Here is a 17,740-nt window from a genome sequence, read left to right on the forward strand (position 1 = left end):
AAGCAGTGGTATCAACGCAGAGTACTGAGAGAGAGAGAGAGAGAGAGAGAGAGAGAGAGAGAGAGGAACGTGCGTGCGTACGTAGTTATGGGCTCGTAACATATTATTCATTAAATTTAAAATATTTATATTAATTTGTGTGCGTTTAAATGTTTCAGAGTGATCCTTGAAATAAGGACATTTATTCGGAAACGGCTGGCGGCCGTAAATTAACCGGTGTAAACGGCAGCAACGGAGAGACACGGATTTAATAATTCGCTTCTTATCGGTAAGTTGTGAAAACAAAGAAAGATTGCGTGTCTGCGTGCAATTCTCTACTCTCTTGATATATATTATTTGGTTATATATATGTTGTAAGAGGAGTCCGTTGGGTTATACGTAACCTCTCTTAGGGATCAGGATGGAGGGCTCAGATCGGGTAGGAATTCTGGCGGACCAAAATAAACACGACTCGTGCGGTTGTAAATTGCGTATAAAAGAGCAATGTATTTAGCCCAAAAGACACGCAGGGCAGCGTGTTACAAATGCGTACACTTGGAAAATGGCGGGAACGGTATTCTCGTGCAGAAAGTATATCGCTCTTCACTCTCGCGTGTGTCTCGTGTTGAGGCCCGAGTACAAGTCCCTCTCCTGCTTGCCCGCCACCAAAGGTTAGGCACATGCCCACGTGGTCGACCTTGACCAATCACGTCGCGTGACGTCACTGCACCGGCGCAGTAGCGTCAGCGGATGCGCACACCGGTTACGGTAAAAAGGGGGGCGCATGTAAGGAGTCTCCTTACAGCTTCGGCCATATCTGACCACCCGCAAACGTCCCGGATGCGTCTAATACATAAGATGTACTACAAATACAATAACGGGCTTACTACTAACCGTATATAGAAAATAATTTTGTAGTGAACAAATATTAACTTATAATTATGAACTATTATTAGACTTTGGAACACTAGTCTAAAATAAAATTAATACTCTTGTTTGTATTGCACTTAATGGTTACCTAAACGTATGACTTGCAATATTATTACTATAATTAGGTGCTACGCAAAAATAAATATAAACTAATCCCAGTTGAAATTATCAACAAAAGAAATCTCTACAAACTCGGCCATAAAATTAAGAAGCGTAAAGCCGTTATAACTAAAATGCAAAATAAAATATCACTAAAATATACTTAATATATAATGTACTTAATACGCCTAAAATATGTAAATGAATGAATGTAAATAATAAATTATAATACAGGTATCTTGAGTCTACAACTAGGTAACAGCGTCCGGTGGTTTTATTCATGGTTTCATGCGATCGGTAGATAGGATCGAGTTATACGACTTTTGTGTTAAATTGAAACCCGGAATATTCAGTAGTAACTAAAGTACTTTAGTTACTACTAGTGGACCTTTATATCTAGGCTTCAATTTGCTGTCTTCCCCCGGTTTAAGAGTCGAGTCTCTGATCAATACGTAATCTCCAGGTTTATAAACCGTAGGTTTAGTGTGTCTTTCGTTATAATACATTTGGTTATAATTTTTTATTTTGCTAGTTGCTTCAATAGCGATTTTGCGAGCATCCTCTCTTTCTTTGTCGTAATTTAATTCGACTTTAGCTATTTTGAGAAGGTATTGCGTTAGCTGTGAATCTGAATGATTCCTTTGATCATAACCGAACAGGATTTTTGCAGGAGAAGCCTTTAATGCTGTGTGATATGTGTTATTAATTGCGTATTGTATCGTATCGATGTGAGAACTCCATGACAATTGGTCTTCGACGGTTTTTTTGAGGGACGATTTTAGGAATTCGTTGACTCTTTCAACCATCCCGTTCGCCCAAGGAGCGGCTACTGCTATTAGACGATGTTTAATATTGCGGGACGCAATGAATTCCATAAATTCAGCTGAGGTAAACGCTGAACCTCTGTCCGATACTAGAATCGACGGATTACCTTTATCCGAAAAAACGTACGATAAATTTTTAATCGTTTCTCTTGAATTAGTTGATTTTACCGGAAACAGATTAGTATAACGCGTATAGGCGTCTATCAAAATTAAAATATGTTTAGCTCCATCTGAGGTTGCTTTTAGGGGACCGAAATGATCTGTGTGCACAATTTCATATGGATAGGAAGGAGTGTCAGTAATTTGCATGCTGCCTTCTCGCGAATTCGCCGACGCGTTATTCATGAGACAAATTAAACAGTTGTTTAAATATTTCTTAATTTTCTTCTTAAATGAGGGAAACCAGTAATGAGCCTGAATGCCTTGAGCCGTTTTCTCGTATCCGCAATGCGCCATCTCATCATGATAGTAACGAATGACGCTGTGAATCATGTCTTCCGGTATGACAAAACGTGGCGTTTTTGTGTTCTTCCTATAGACTAGACCATCGAAAAGTTCGAATTTCTCGTGTTCGTTGCACGATAAATCTTCCGCTATAGCTTTAATTTGTGTATCCTGCAGCTGTCTAAACTGTAACTCTTTTTCAAGAGGCATGGCCTCAATGTGCGCGACTATCCTGCTTAAGGCGTCCACGTGTGCCATTTGATGGCTTCCCCTATGTTTAACGTTAAATGAATAATCTTGCAATTTAAGTGTCCACCTTGCGATCCTCTGGTTTAAATTGGCTTTATTTAGGGCATAAACCAGCGAGTGACAATCTGTAACGACCGAAAAATTAATGCCGTATAGGTAATTGTGGAACCTTTCTATTGACCTCATTATCGCGAGCATTTCTAACTCGAAAGAATGGTAATTTGCCTCAGCCTTGTTCGTTGCTTGGCTGAAATAAGATATCTGGGCCCAAAGCCCATTAGTCTGTTTTTGCAATAGAATACCCGCGATAGCTAAACAGCTTGCATCCGTATGCAGTTCTGTCTCTAATTTAGGATTGTAAAGGCGCAAAACCGGAAAAGAAACTAACTCTTTTTTAAGTGCTTCAAAAGCTGCGATACAACTATCATCAAAACAAAATTTAGCATCCTTTCTCAAGAGACTATGAAGGGGTTTGGCTTTAACTGAGTAATCTTTAATAAATCTCCGAAAATAGTTTGCTAGACCGAGAAAACGCTGCAGTTCTTGAACTTTTTTTGGTCTAGGGAAATTGGCTACGGCTTGCGTGTGCCTTGTACTTAATGTAATCCCGGATGGTGAAACTATGTATCCGAGGAATTCGATGGTAGTCTTTAGGAATAAATACTTATTATAATTTAATTTAAAATTATAGCGCTTTAGCAATAATAGAATGCGTCTCAAAGTGTTTAAGTTATCCGAAACTGTATACGATGGTATCAATATATCGTCTATATAAATAATAACTCTATCCTCTCTAATTGGGAGTTGCAGAATCACGAGGAGTCTCTTTTCGAACTCTGCCGGGGCTTCGCAATACCCAAAAGGCAGCCTGTTGAATTCGTACTGGCCATCTGGTGTGGCAAAAGAAAAATACTTTGTATGTTCCGGATGAATTTTAATGTTGTGGAAACCATCCTTGAGATCTAGCAGGGTAAAAATATTTCTGTCGGAGATCCTCGTGAGGCAATCCTCAATCAAAGGGAAAGGGTATTTTTGTTTCACTACCCTTTCGTTTAGAGGGCGTAAATCGACGCAGAGACGCAACGAACCGTTTTTCTTCCTAATTGGGACGATTCTAGCGCAATATTCAGATGTACTTTCTTTTATAATTTTCCTTTGTAGTAGGTCATCCACAATTTCCCTTATCTGTAATTTTTCAGTCCATGCAGAGCGTCATGGACTATATCTATATGGCGAATCGTTTATTAATTTTACTTTAACCAAATAGTCGTCATCGGCAGGGGCCACTTCTGTATTTTCTACTTCTATAATGGATGAAATCAATTGCTTTTTTCTGGTATCTTCATCGAAATCAGTACTAATATTCGATAATATTTCTTTGAAATCATTCGGTTGTTCTTCTAAAATGTCTGCGGAAGCTACTTCTATAAAAAGCTTTAATCTTTCATTTTCTTTGGAACCATTGAAAATACATGAAATTTTATTGTCTAAAAGAAAATCCCGACCAAGAATGATTTGACAGGAGAACGTATCATCTTTTAGTACGTGGAGTAAGACTTTAGCATTAATTGTGGGTAAAGATTCAACAATAATTGAGGTTGGTATCGTGCCGATAATTTCGATTGGTTTTCCATTCAATGCTTTGTACGATTTTCCGAATGAATTCAACAAATCATCTGAGTTGAAAAAATTATAAAAAGTTTTTGAACATATAAAGGAAATTGGGCTGCTTGTATCGAGTAACGCTGAAACCATGGAGTCAAAACCGTTAATTAAACTAACCTTAATAATAGAATCATCGGTCGTAATTATTCTATTGTTTTCCGGCGTGACTACCGCAACGGTATTATCCGGGTACTTATCTACTTCTTTTACTGCAGATACTGTGGCCGACGTTGAAGGTTGACTAGGCTGTGGCTTCCTCTCAGCATCCTTTCTTTTGAGCTTGAAACATTCCTCCCTGGAGGGATTTTTGCGGCAGTAGGTACAAAAACGTTCCTTATTTGATTCTGAACGCTGTTCATCCTTAGTATCCGTTCTTCCAGATTGTTGGTTGTTATTGGCATCTTTGGCTTTGCCAAACTTTGACTTCATCGTAGGTGACTTGTTGACCTGTTCACCACACGTTGACGTTATGTGGTGCATCTCTCTTAAAAACTGGTTAAGAGAAACTGTCTTGAGTGCAGTTGCTGTAGTGCGTAACGCAAAACTGCCTATTCCTGTGATGAGAAACTGGATAGAGTCTTTATCGGGTAGCTTAAGACTCTTCATTAGTGCCAGTTTGTCCATAGCGTACTCCTGGAAACTCTCTTTGGAGTAAATCCATTTCCTTGAGTTGACCTTTTGAATGACTTCGTTGAAGAAGACCTCCCTTCTGAAACGATCAATGATTTCGTTTTTAAAGGTTGACCAGGATTTATTAACTTGGCCTGTGCTCAAGTCAAATCACCTTCGTGCTGTTTTAGACAGCTTTGACGAAGCCGCTGTCAGCATTATTACTGGTGAAAGATTGTAGAGTTCTGCGACTGTTTCTATTTTCTCTATCCATAGCTCCACTTCTTCATCGTCCGCACCACTGAAATTTGGGATTTGCGAACTAAGAAAATGCACAGGATTGCTTGGCGATGCAGAAAACCTCTCATGTGAGTCCATATTCCTTGTAGTAGATGTAGCGTCACCGGAAATATGATTAGAATGGCCTTGCGCAGGCCTTTGGCTGATCGTCAGTGCCATTATAAGTTGATTGATCATTTCTTGTTGTCTATGAAATGACTCCTGCATCATGGAGCGCAGTTGTAACATCTCATCTGACTTGGTTGTCTGAAACCGATCAGATGGATTATTCTCTAAGCTATTTTCAGTAAATACCTGCTGAGCCGATGCCTCTGGTGTATGAGCTTTTCCTTTGGCTTCCTGAGGGTTTGAGCCGCACACTTCTGTGAGAGGTCCATACTCCTCCAGGTGCCGCAATATTGTGTTGATGCATTCTTCTTTTTTCTTAGGAATAATGGCAATGCCATAACTGCGGGCTTCTTGCTGCAGCTGAGACAGGGTGAAAGTGTTCAATTCGTCTCTGTCCATCTTAATATGTGTATATTTCTTGAAGTGAGATTTAGTAGACACAACGATAACGCGCGTCTCTTCTCTTCTTCTTCTCGTGTCGGGATTCTTCGATGCGCGGGAAAAATCACACTGCTACTGTTTTGACAATGGCGGATTCGGAAATCTTTTGTCTTATACTCGATATAATAGCCGGATGCGCGGGAAATCGCCGACGCCTGTTCTATAATGACGGATTCGCGTATAATCCTTGCGACACAAATATTGTAGACGCCGGTTACGCGGGATAATCTCTATCGTAATTGTACGACTTAGGCGGCTTCGCGAAAAAGAAAAATCCTCGCACAACACACGGTGCACTTGTTGCTTGTTAACAATGGCGGGTCTCGAAAGGTTCGTGATCGAGCACGTGCGCTCAAACTGTAATGTCGATACTCGTTCTTCTGTTGCGTCAGGCCGATCACTTTATTCTTCAAACGAAAATCCAACCAGAAAACGCGAAAAATCCTACTTCTGAGGCTGTAAGAGGAGTCCGTTGGGTTATACGTAACCTCTCTTAGGGATCAGGATGGAGGGCTCAGATCGGGTAGGAATTCTGGCGGACCAAAATAAACACGACTCGTGCGGTTGTACGTATAAAAGGGCAATGTATTTAGCCCAAAAGACACGCAGGGCAGCGTGTTACAAACGCGTACACTTGGAAAATGGCGGGAACGGTATTCTCGCACAGAAAGTATATCGCTCTTCACTCTCGCATGTGTCTCGTGTTGAGGCCCGAGTACAAGTCCCTCTCCTGCTTGCCCGCCACCAAAGGTTAGGCACATGCCCACGTGGTCGACCTTGACCAATCACGTCGCGTGACGTCACTGCACCGGCGCAGTAGCGTCAGCGGATGCGCACACCGGTTACGGTAAAAAGGGGGGCGCATGTAAGGAGTCTCCTTACAATGTATATCAATTTGTTTTTTAATTATTTCGCGATTGTATTTTTTTATGTTTTACTTTTATATTTGTTAGAAAAAAGCAATGGCTGGACGCGGTCCTCGAGAAGGAAGGGACTACACGTCCTCGTCGGAGAGGCGACGCAATCAGGAGAGAATGCGAATTCCACGGTAAGTGTATAAATGGTTCAAAATTTCTTGAGGGAATAAATGCGGCTATTCCATGTACATTTTATAGAGTTAACGTGTGCAAATAATATCTGCTCAAGAACATCGATATAATATTTCCAAATTTAAATATTCCATCTTAAAAATCAATTTGATATATCTAACAATCAAAAATAGTAATTGTTAAGTGAGAGACAATTTTGCGCGCATCAGATGAATCCCCACCTGGGGACTTCTAGATACATTTAGTTATTTTTAGTTATGTTTAGTTACTTTTGGTTGTGGCCGCCCGCCCCGAAAAAGGAGCGAGGCTTCTGTCTCGACTGTATGTGGTTATACGGTGATAGAACGCTCGGCAATAAGTCTGATCATAAAAGGACGTTTAAGTGAGACCACAGTGCATACTCATTTTTCCCTAACCCGATATCCTCGAACGTTATCAGGTTATGGGCCCAGCTCACGCTTGAGTCGGGTAAGCATAAAATATTAGATAGATTCTTTGAGAGTGAGCCTCGTGTCGGCATTCCTACAACGCAAAAATGGCGGATGCGGAAAAATACAAGATTCCCCTTTTTGACGGAACTAACTTCGGAAATTGGAAGTTCAGGATGGAGACTCTGTTGAACGAGCTCGACCTGTTGGATTTTGTCAGACAGCCGTTTCACAGCAGGATCGAATTTTCGGAAAACGACTCGGCCGCTGAAAGAGGCCGAAAGGACACGGAATTGAAAAATTTAGAAAAACGTGACCGGAAGTGTTGTTCTCAGATAATCCAACGCGTCGCGGACAGCCATTTGGAATACGTAAAGGATTGTGACAGTGCGCACGGGATTTGGTCGGTACTAGTCGAAACATTCGAGAGGAAAAGCATAGCAAGTCAATTGCTGTTGCGGAAGAAACTTCTGCTAATGAAGTTCCATCCGAATCGCGAAACGATGGCAAATCATCTCCTAACCTTCGATAAAGTAATTCGGGAATTGCGTGCGACAGGCGCCAAACTCGAAGAGACAGACCTGGTCTGTCATCTGCTACTCACCATGCCGGCCGAATTCAGTCACGTGGTCACAGCGATAGAGACCCTGTCGGCGGAAAATCTAACTATTGGCTTCGTGAAGAATCGTTTAATGAACGAAGAGGTTAAGCGCATGGATCTCGGCAAGAAAAGACAGGTCTTAGCTGAACCGTCAAATGCATTCGCGGTACGAGCGAACAAATACAACTCTGCTGACAATACTTCGAAAGGCGGAGGAAACAAATTCAAGATTCAGTGCCATAAGTGCGGTGGTTTTGGTCATAAACGAGCTGATTGCAAAAAGAAAGAAAACAGTCAAAGCAATCATTCAAAGTCGGCGAATACGGCCGTAAGTACTCAAAAAGAGGATAAAGCAAATTCAGAATTCTGTTTTTAAGCTCATACTAACGAGTGTCAAGTCTTCAACTAGGCTCTGGACTCAGGCGCAACAGAACATCTCGGCAATGAAAACACGCCGATGAAAAATATAAGGTCATTGAAACATCCTATTAAAATTAGAGTTGCAAAATCCGGTGTCACTTTACAGGCGGACAAGTTTGGAGATGTCACTATATGTTGCGCAGTGAATGGGAAAAGAAACTACATAACCATCAAGGAAGTCCTGATGGTTCCCGGCTTGGATCATAATCTGCTGTCTGTGAGAAAATTGGAGAAGAAAGGCTTCCGCATAGTCTTCGAGAATGGAAAAGGAACAGTCGAGAAAAACGGACATGTTGCTGCAGTGGCTACGATATCCAATAAACAACTTTACTTGCTGGATCTCCATAAAGAGGTAAATGCTTTCTTTTCAGAGTGCATCGAAACCTGGCATATGAGATTGGGACACTTAAGGTTTGATAGTGTCAAAAGGTTACCAAGCCTCGTGGAAGGAATGAATTTAAATACAGATTCACCGTCACCGAATGTATGTAAGGTGTGCGTTGAGGGCAAACAGACCAAGTTACCTCACAATCAACCAAGAAACCGTGCTACTCGGCCACTGGAACTCGTACATAGTGATTTAATGGGACCAATCACACCAACCTCGTATGACGGATGCAAATATATAATCACGTTCCTCGATGACTATACACACTTCACCGCTGCTTACTTGTTAAAGTCAAAGACCGAAGTGTTTCATTATTTCAAGATTTATGAAGCAATGGTCACAGCGCATTTCAATTGCAAGCTAAGCAGATTTCGTTGCGACAACGGAAGGGAATACGTGTCAAAAGACTTGAAAGATTATTTCGAGGGAAAAGGTATCTCAGTTGAGTTCACCATAAGGTATACGCCAGAACAGAATGGTGTGGCCGAAAGGCTTAATAAGATACTAGATTCACAATGCAGTATCTTATATGAATGGTTAAGTAAAATTGTTATATAATTCCACAAAATTTCTAATCCTTGTAATTCATTATCCCACCAATATAGGTCTAAATTCATAAATTTAATGTATCGCAGAAATCAATTTTATATATCAAACAGTCTCAATGAATGAATAACTGAATCCTACATATAATATCTGGTATAACTAGTAAGATCCAAGTTGTACATGCCACAATTTAATGTCTAATAAAATTATTTCAAGATTCGACGAAAATAGGTCAGAATACAAAATTTTGACATATTCTGGAGACCAAATAAATGAATATCTATTAATATAAATGAGATACTAGATTGACAATGCAGTATCTTATATGAATGGTAAAGTAAAATTGTTATATACTTCCAAAAAATGTCTAATCCTTGTAATTCATTATCTCACCAATATAGGTCTAAATTCACAAATTACATGTATCGTAGAAGTCAATTTTCTATATCAAACAGTCAAATGAATTAATAACTGAATCCTATTTATAATATCTTGTATAACTAGTAAGATCCAAGTTGTACATGCCGAAATTTAATGTCTAATAAAATTATTTCAAGATTCGACCAAAATAGGTCAGAATACTAAATTTTGACATATTCTGGAGACCAAATAAATGAATATATAGTAATATAAATGAGATACTAGATTCACAATGCAGTATCTTATATTAATGGTCAAGTAAAATTGTTATATACTTCCAAAAAATATTTAATCCTTGTAATTTATTATCCCAACAATATAGATAAAAATTCATAAATTACATGTATCGCAGAAATCATTTTTCTATATCAAACAGTCAAAATGAATAAATAACTTAATCCTACATATAATATCTTGTATAACTAGTAAGATCCAAGTTGTACATGCCACAATTTAATGTCGAATGAAATTATTTCAAGAATCTACCGAAATAGGTCAGAATACAAAATTTTGACATATTCTGGAGACCAAATAAATGAATATCTATTAATATAAATGAGATACTAGATTAACAATGCAGTATCTTATATGAATGGTAAAGTAAAATTGTTATATACTTCCCAAAAATGTATAATCCTTGTAATTTATTATCCCAACAATATAGGTCCAAATTCATAAATTACATGTATCGCAGAAGTCTATTTTCTATATCAAACTGTCTAAATGAATAAATAACTTAATCCTACATATCATATCTTATTTAACTAGTAAGATCCAAGTTATACATGCCACAATTACATGTCGAGACAAGTTATTTTAATATTCGACCAGATAACATAATTGCGTTGCATCTAGACGCTATTATATATCTGCTCGCATAAATACAAGGCTGTAGGAAAATAATATCTGCTCGAGAACATGAATATAATAATTTAAAATTTCAATATTATGCCTTATAAAGTGAAAAATTAATGTTTCTAAATTACATAATATACAACTAGTTGCGCTGGATCTATAACCGATTCTATATCTACTCTCATAAATACAAGGCTGTAGGAATATAATATCAGCTCAAGAACATGAATATAAATATTCAAAGTTTCAATATTCTACCTTAAAAAGTGAAAAATGAATCTTTCAATATTAGAGCATAAAAACCGTGTTGCGCTGGATCTAGACGCGGTTCTATATCTACTCTCATTAATAAAAGGCTGTTGGAATATAATATCAGCTCTACAACATGAATATAATACTTCAAAATTTCAATATTATGCCTTAAAAAGTGAAAAATTAATCTTTCGATATTAGAGCATTAAAACCTAGTTGCGCTGCATCTAGACGCCATTATATATCTGCTCTCATAAATACAAGGCTGTAGGTGTTAAGGAATACGCCCGTTAGCGACCACACACACACATACACACACACGGACACACCGGCGACACTCTCAACACAGAGATTCCCTGTACTACACCCACTACCTAATAAAGAGATACAAAGAGAATAGCTACTGTATTAAATATATTTAACAACACCATAATGTAAGATATGCGTTCACGTATACCCAGATAGCAAAATGTTAGCAGCATGTCGGCAGTATGACAGCAGATCTAATCATGACTTTACAGCAGATTCCTATCCACTGTGTCCGCAATTGATGACATTCTGCTAGCATAGTTAGTAAGCAAAATCTGACAGCAGATTGGCGGCAGAAACCGAGCAGATCTGCACATATAGTTTGATGGCAGATTGGCGGCAGAAACCGAACAGATCTGTCAAACGCAATCTAATAGCAGATTGGCGGCAGAAATCGAGCAGGATCTGCACAGTTCCTTGCCATTTGAATATATAAGTATAATAAAATTCAATATTTTTCGATGAATATAACAGATGCATAAGATGTGTTATCCGCTACTTATAATTCTTTTTTTTCATAAATATGATATTTAATGTATAACATATAAAAACTTACCTTTAAAAAAAAGGTAAAAAAAGGCGCCTAGTATGGGCACGCCAGTAGTGAAAAATTACCCATTGCAAACCCATGTGTAGAATCGTATAAAAAATTACTCATTGCAAACCCATGTAGAATTGTAGTATAAAAAATTACCTATTGCAAACCCATGTAGAATCGTATGAAAAATTATCCATTGCAAACCCATGTACAGAGAGAAGACTGAGAGACGGCACGGCCCGGTTTTAGGTGATCCCTGAAAGCGATACGCCCTCTGTGGACATAGAAAACGTGGACATGAACTACATAGCCAATGTCCACGAATGTTCTCAGAGGGTAACGCATAATGTCCACAATTTTGGTTGAGATCCATGCTAATGTGCACGAAATGACGTATATGTACAGTGGTGGTCAGTGAGGTTGCGGGACATATTTTTTTTTAAATAAGTTTATAAATGTGTAGTAAAATTTAAGATACAAATCTTTTCATGTGCTTATGCGTAAATATGAATGATCATGATGTCAAATTTGCGAATAATGCATAAGTACATGAAAAAATTTGTATCTTGAATTTTACTGCACATTTATAAACTCATTAAAAAAAAGTGTTGCAACCTCACTGACCACTGTACATATATTAATATCGCTCTCGTGCTCGCTCTCTCTCAATCGTTAACACAATAAATTTTTAAAAAGAAATCAGAAGAAAATTTTATTTAAATTTTTTTATTTGTTTAAAAATGATAGAGAATTTTTAAGTATCTTTTTTTTATTTTATAATTATATAAAAAAATAATATTTATATTACCTCGGTCTCTTCCTCCGTCTCGGCCTTTTCCTCTGCCTCGGCTTCTTTCTCTTCTTCGCATTCTCTCTCTCTCTCTCTCTCTCTCTCTCTCTCTCTCTCTCTCTCTCTCTCTCTCTCTCTCTCTCTCACTCATTTTTAAAAAGAGGTTATTAGAGATAAGAAATTTGTGTCAAAATTTTTTTTAGAATATTTTTTGATGTAAATTAATGTCTATATCGTTACGAATGCATTATATATTTATTAATCATTTTAGAAATGAAGAAAATAAATCGAAGTAGGATATACATAATTTGGCTTATAGGTAAGGTTCCGAAATAATAATATCAATACCTAGCTTGGCAAATAATAATTCTTAATGATTTTTGCTACTCTGAATATGACAACAAATTTAATAAATAACTTATTTTATTTGCGAAGCCAGGTATTAATTTCATTTAAAAATTGTCTTGTGTAAAAATTTTATTTATACTTTTACTGTTTCAAACAATTTATTAACATATATACGGGGGCGATTGTAATATAAAAATTTTTATATTATTTCTATAATGTTTTGGAAAATAAATTTTTTTAAGAAGAAGAGTCATTGTTAAAAACTTGTTTATATTCAACAAAAATATAATTTTTGAATGTAGAACGCATTTGTAATAAATATTTCAAAGAATACGGAATGCGAAAAGGAAACTTTAATGAAAAAGTTTTATCTTGATATATTTATATATTGCCGTTAATGAGTATGACGTAAAAATCGCAATCACAGTTGAAATAATTGCATACATCTTCGACTAACAGGTCTTATCACGGGGAAATCTACATAATGTAGATTTCTTTTAACTGAAAGTAGGAGTTATTTTTGATCATCAGTATCAGTTATTTTTCATCTCTTTTTTCTATATTTGTTTTAGTTATTTTTCATCTCTTTTTCTATATTTATGTTTCAGTTATTTTTCATCTCTTTTTCTATATTTATGTTTCAGTTATTTTTGATCAGTATCAGTTATTTTTCATCTCTTTTTCTATATTTATATGTTTCAGTTATTTTTGATCAGTATCATTATTTTTCATCTCTTTTTTCTATATTTATGTTTCAGAATGTCCATTTTTGTGAGTGATTTATGAAAATTACAATTTTACTTTATTGATCTCGATATTCTGTGTGTATTTATATTTCATGTGTATGATACATATATGTATCTTATCTTTTATAGAGAATTCAGAGTGGCAATATTTTATATGTTTATTGTTAATTAATGATAGCATATAACAGAGAGTTTGAGTACTTCCTTAAATCTTCATTGCAGTTTGCGCTTATTAAGCATCATTAGTAACAAGAAAATGCATGATTTCACAATTTCGTAGCATGATCGCATTGATTTTTTTATTTATTCCGTGATAGGACCTGCTGGTCTATGATTTATGCAATCATTTCAACTGTGATTGCGATCTTCTACATAAAATTGAAAAAATCATGCTTCTTTTTCTCATTACTGGAAAGTCATACTCGCTGCAAAGTAACATATGATTTGCAAACATTTATGATTCTATTGAGATATTATGGATGCAATGTCATGGTACAATGTAGCAAGTATTTCTGTCCATAATGACGAAATGATAAGATACAAAGAACAATAATAAATTTGCGGAAATACTTAATATTTTTTACAAAATTAATACATAAGAAATATTTAAATATAATATTTATTAAAAATTTTATGCGTTCTACATTATTTTACTTTTTTTATTGCTTACCTTTCTTCGCTGTATTGCTGCTTTTTACTTAAATTTGTCTTTTTATTTTTTATCATGCATTACTTATTTCTTTTGTTTTCTTCTATTCTCCATGTATTTCTTCATTTCTATTATTTTTTTAAAGAATGATGCTCAAAATGGTTAACTTCTTTCTAGCTTTCCTGTTACAATTTTGTTTTTATTTTTTATTTGTTTAACACATTTTTCATTTTTCTTTTAACATTGCCTCTTTTTATGGCACGATTGTTATATCTCGTGCGAGAGTACAATTTTATTTTGATCATATATTTTAATGCTTGCAGCCGATGATTGTAGCACGCATTATTTTTGTCTAGCCATTCAGAATGTTTTTCATTTGTTACATTTATACACTCATTCGTTATTTTATCCAAAATTTGCTTTGATGCCCAATAATATTGCCATATATGATTGAATGTCATTAATTGCGTTTGGACCACTTTTGTAAAAAGATCTGTCGGTCGTACTAATTTCGTTACTGTAGGAGCATCTTCGTCTGCGTTTGGATATTCTCGAAATTCTATATACATCTCATTTTCCGCAGCATTGTCCATTGGCGTTTTCATCATACAATTACGGCAATTGTCGCATTTAGATTTTGCAACGCTTTGTCGCGCTATATATCCAGCAAAAAATGCAATGGCGCTTTGATCATATATGTTAAGTGGATCAACATTTTCTGTATCTCTCACATTTTCGTATTTTTCAAGAGTTTGTAGTACATCTTCCACAAATGAGTCATCTTCAAAATTAGCGTCACATTCTACGACGGTATGACTTGCGTTCAACGAATTTTCTAACGTTTTAACAAGATGGCTCGGTGGATTAATAAGAGACTCGGCTTCTAGGCATTGAACATTGCCTTTATCGGTTGTTGGGATGTATCCTGTAGATATTATATGTCTCAAAGAGAGTCGAACCATTCTAGCAATGGGATTGGGATTAAATCCTCCGCGTTGTCTTAATTTTGAAAATAAATGTTCGACCGAATCTTGATTGCATAATCCTGTGGCAAGTTCAAATTCTTCATATCGCCTTGTGAGTTCCTTATATATTCCAAGAGTAGCTTGTACAGTTAAACTGAAGCCTTTCAAACAAGGAATTGTCGATAATTTGTTCGGCGATACAGACCATTTTGAGCACCATTCAACAAAATTTGTTAATAAAATTTCAATGTCAGGATTTTTGAAGGACAATGGTCGTTTTCCACCATATGTGATATTCAGACTGTAAGAATTGCAAGCATCTATTACTTTATTCAGATATTCTGTAAAATCAGCCGTTGCAATCCATGTATTTGTTTGTAATAGCTTTCCATGACCGGCAGTTCTTATTGCGGCTGCAAACGTATGACTAAATAATTGGAAAGCTCTTTTGACATTCATAGTTTCAAAAGAATTGGGGCGAATATGTGCCTCCGTAATATGAGACAATAAATTCGAACCTCCTTTAGTGGCATTATCAATAGACCACGTCAATTCAAAATCGGCAAATGATGCGATTATTTTTCCATCACAATACAGATGTTTGTGTTTTCTTAGTAAACTCGCCAATCTTTTCACTAAATGTGGAAAATCAAACGAAGCGTAATATCTCTTTTCATTATGTATAAAAAATGGTTTATTCGAGTGCACGCCAAGTTTTACATAAGCACTCTGATTACTTGGACCTTGATCGCATGTTACGAGTTGCACATCAGCACCCGTTTTAATCAATCTAGTTAAACATTCTTTTAATAAAAATATTATTTCCTCGGCTTTCATTCCTGTTCCAGAAAGGAAATATGCTAGTGGTTGACGCCATGAATGACGCGCATTTATACTGTCCAAACAAAATACAAATACGTGTTTTGCAGCCTCATGTTTTCTTCCTAGAGGTCCTAGGTCAACAAGTCCTTCTATTTGATCCAATTTAAATGAATATTCTTCATATGATTTAATTGTCATTTCATCCCACTTCAAAGCACATACTCTCTCTTCCGCAGGTATCTTAGAAAATTTCTCCTGCAATTTATTAAATATAAATTCGCAAAATCCTGGCATCATATTATATTCTTCGTGCCATCTTTGAATTGTTCGTTCTCCAGGAAAATTACAACCTGCCTTTCGTAAACCACGCAGTGCAGAAGCTGAATAATAATAAAGTTGCTTCGATATATTTTTTTCTTCTTCCGTGTATGGTGCGTTTGGCGTATGTAACTGCAAATTAATCATTGTCTTCGCAACGGGATGCAATTTATTCTTATCCATTAATTCCTGTATATCCTTTTTCGTGTTTTTCTTATTTGTGCGTTCTTAGTTGTGGGCATTCGTCGAACGTATCTTTGTAACTTCAACATTTTAATTGTCCGGCGCAGACGCACATTTTCATTCCTTAAGGAATTAATGATAATTTGTGAATTATTTTCTTCATTTCTTATCTCTTTATTTTTGATCTCTTCCTTTCTCTGTTCTTTTTGTTGTTTCTTTTTTGCTGTTTGCACTGATATTTTTTCACAGCTTTCAGGTGGCTCCAAATGCATCCATTCCATAACATTTTCTTCTTCTGATGTTATATTGAAATGTAATCGTGGTGATCGATAGGTTCGCAATGGTGGCCATTGAAATGATTCCTCTGTCATTTCATTGTTTCTATTTTTTTCAATATTTGTTGATGTTGTTGGCCTATTTTCATACGTCTCTGTTGCTTTGCTTAAATTGATCGTATCTTCTTCTATCTCGGTCACCGCAATAGGCATGTTCTCTATATCTGCGTCTTCATTGTTTTTTTTTGGCGAAACAATATTTCTGAAAGGAAGTGGTATTGAACCACGTTTTAATACTTTCTTACCTTCTCCCTTGAAGCAATTTTCACTAAAGTGATCTGCACACAGACCGGCACGACGGATCGAATTGGCAGACCACTTCTCTAATTCAGTATTTCCTGAAAAAAGAATTAACGCAAAGAATTATTTATAAATCTGTCAAAAGATATTTTTGAAGAAAATCTACTATGGAGATATAATAAGAACAAAGATAGAAGTTTCAGGGAATTATTATTAAATGCTAATATAAATATAATTTATTTATATTATGTACTGACAAAATATTTTAATTTTACAAATAAAATATTTGAACAAATTTTTTATACACATTAAAAATATACATTGTCTAAATATTATCAAAATAATATTGCATTATAATTTTAAAAATTAAAATTGTGTGGACATAAAAATAATTCCAAATTTTTATTATTCTTCGATAATTATTTGTAATTTTAATTCATAAAATTATTATGTTGTAATATAATTTTAATTCATTCGATTATTATATCGCAACATAATTTTAATTGAATTGATACCTTATGATTTTTGATTCTATAATATTGACAGCACTAACAAAGAGATCGCGGTTAACTCTTCACCGATTTCGATCTCCTTTTTTGTGGTAAATCTGTATTGAATTTTAGTTGATCCATGTTCGAGCTTATCGTCCAATGCGCCTTTTAAGTAATATTATTTTTTAGAGAAATTTTAATGTTTGTTGTAAGGCTCAAAAAAATAACCTTTTCATATCAATGCTGGTAGCGTAGCGGGAGAGTACATGACTAGTAAATACGGGAGCCCCGGTTCAAGACTCTAGGCTGTCATAATTTATTTTTATTTTATTTTTTATTTTTTTTATTATGTTATATGTACATATAATATGTATTATTTATTACGTAGAAGTAAATATT

General features: G+C 35.8%; 1 protein-coding gene and 1 pseudogene across 1 annotated transcript; one reads left to right on the forward strand and one right to left on the reverse strand.

Annotated features, from left to right (window-relative positions):
• The window catches only part of LOC145946495 (uncharacterized), a 2,749-nt pseudogene extending 2,536 nt beyond the window's left edge, over positions 1-213 (forward strand).
• A 13,980-nt stretch (positions 214-14,193) lies between these two features.
• On the reverse strand, positions 14,194-14,949 carry LOC145946397 (uncharacterized). Its single transcript, XM_083056020.1, has one exon. It carries the CDS (start codon positions 14,947-14,949, stop codon positions 14,194-14,196), a length of 756 nt encoding a protein of 251 aa, XP_082912146.1.
• Between the last annotated feature and the right edge of the window lie 2,791 nt (positions 14,950-17,740).

This window comes from Prenolepis imparis, unplaced genomic scaffold (genome assembly GCF_030444845.1).
Source record: "Prenolepis imparis isolate NDT839.2.m4 unplaced genomic scaffold, iyPreImpa1.0 SCAF_16, whole genome shotgun sequence".
In the NCBI taxonomy this organism is placed as follows: Eukaryota; Metazoa; Arthropoda; class Insecta; order Hymenoptera; family Formicidae; genus Prenolepis; species Prenolepis imparis.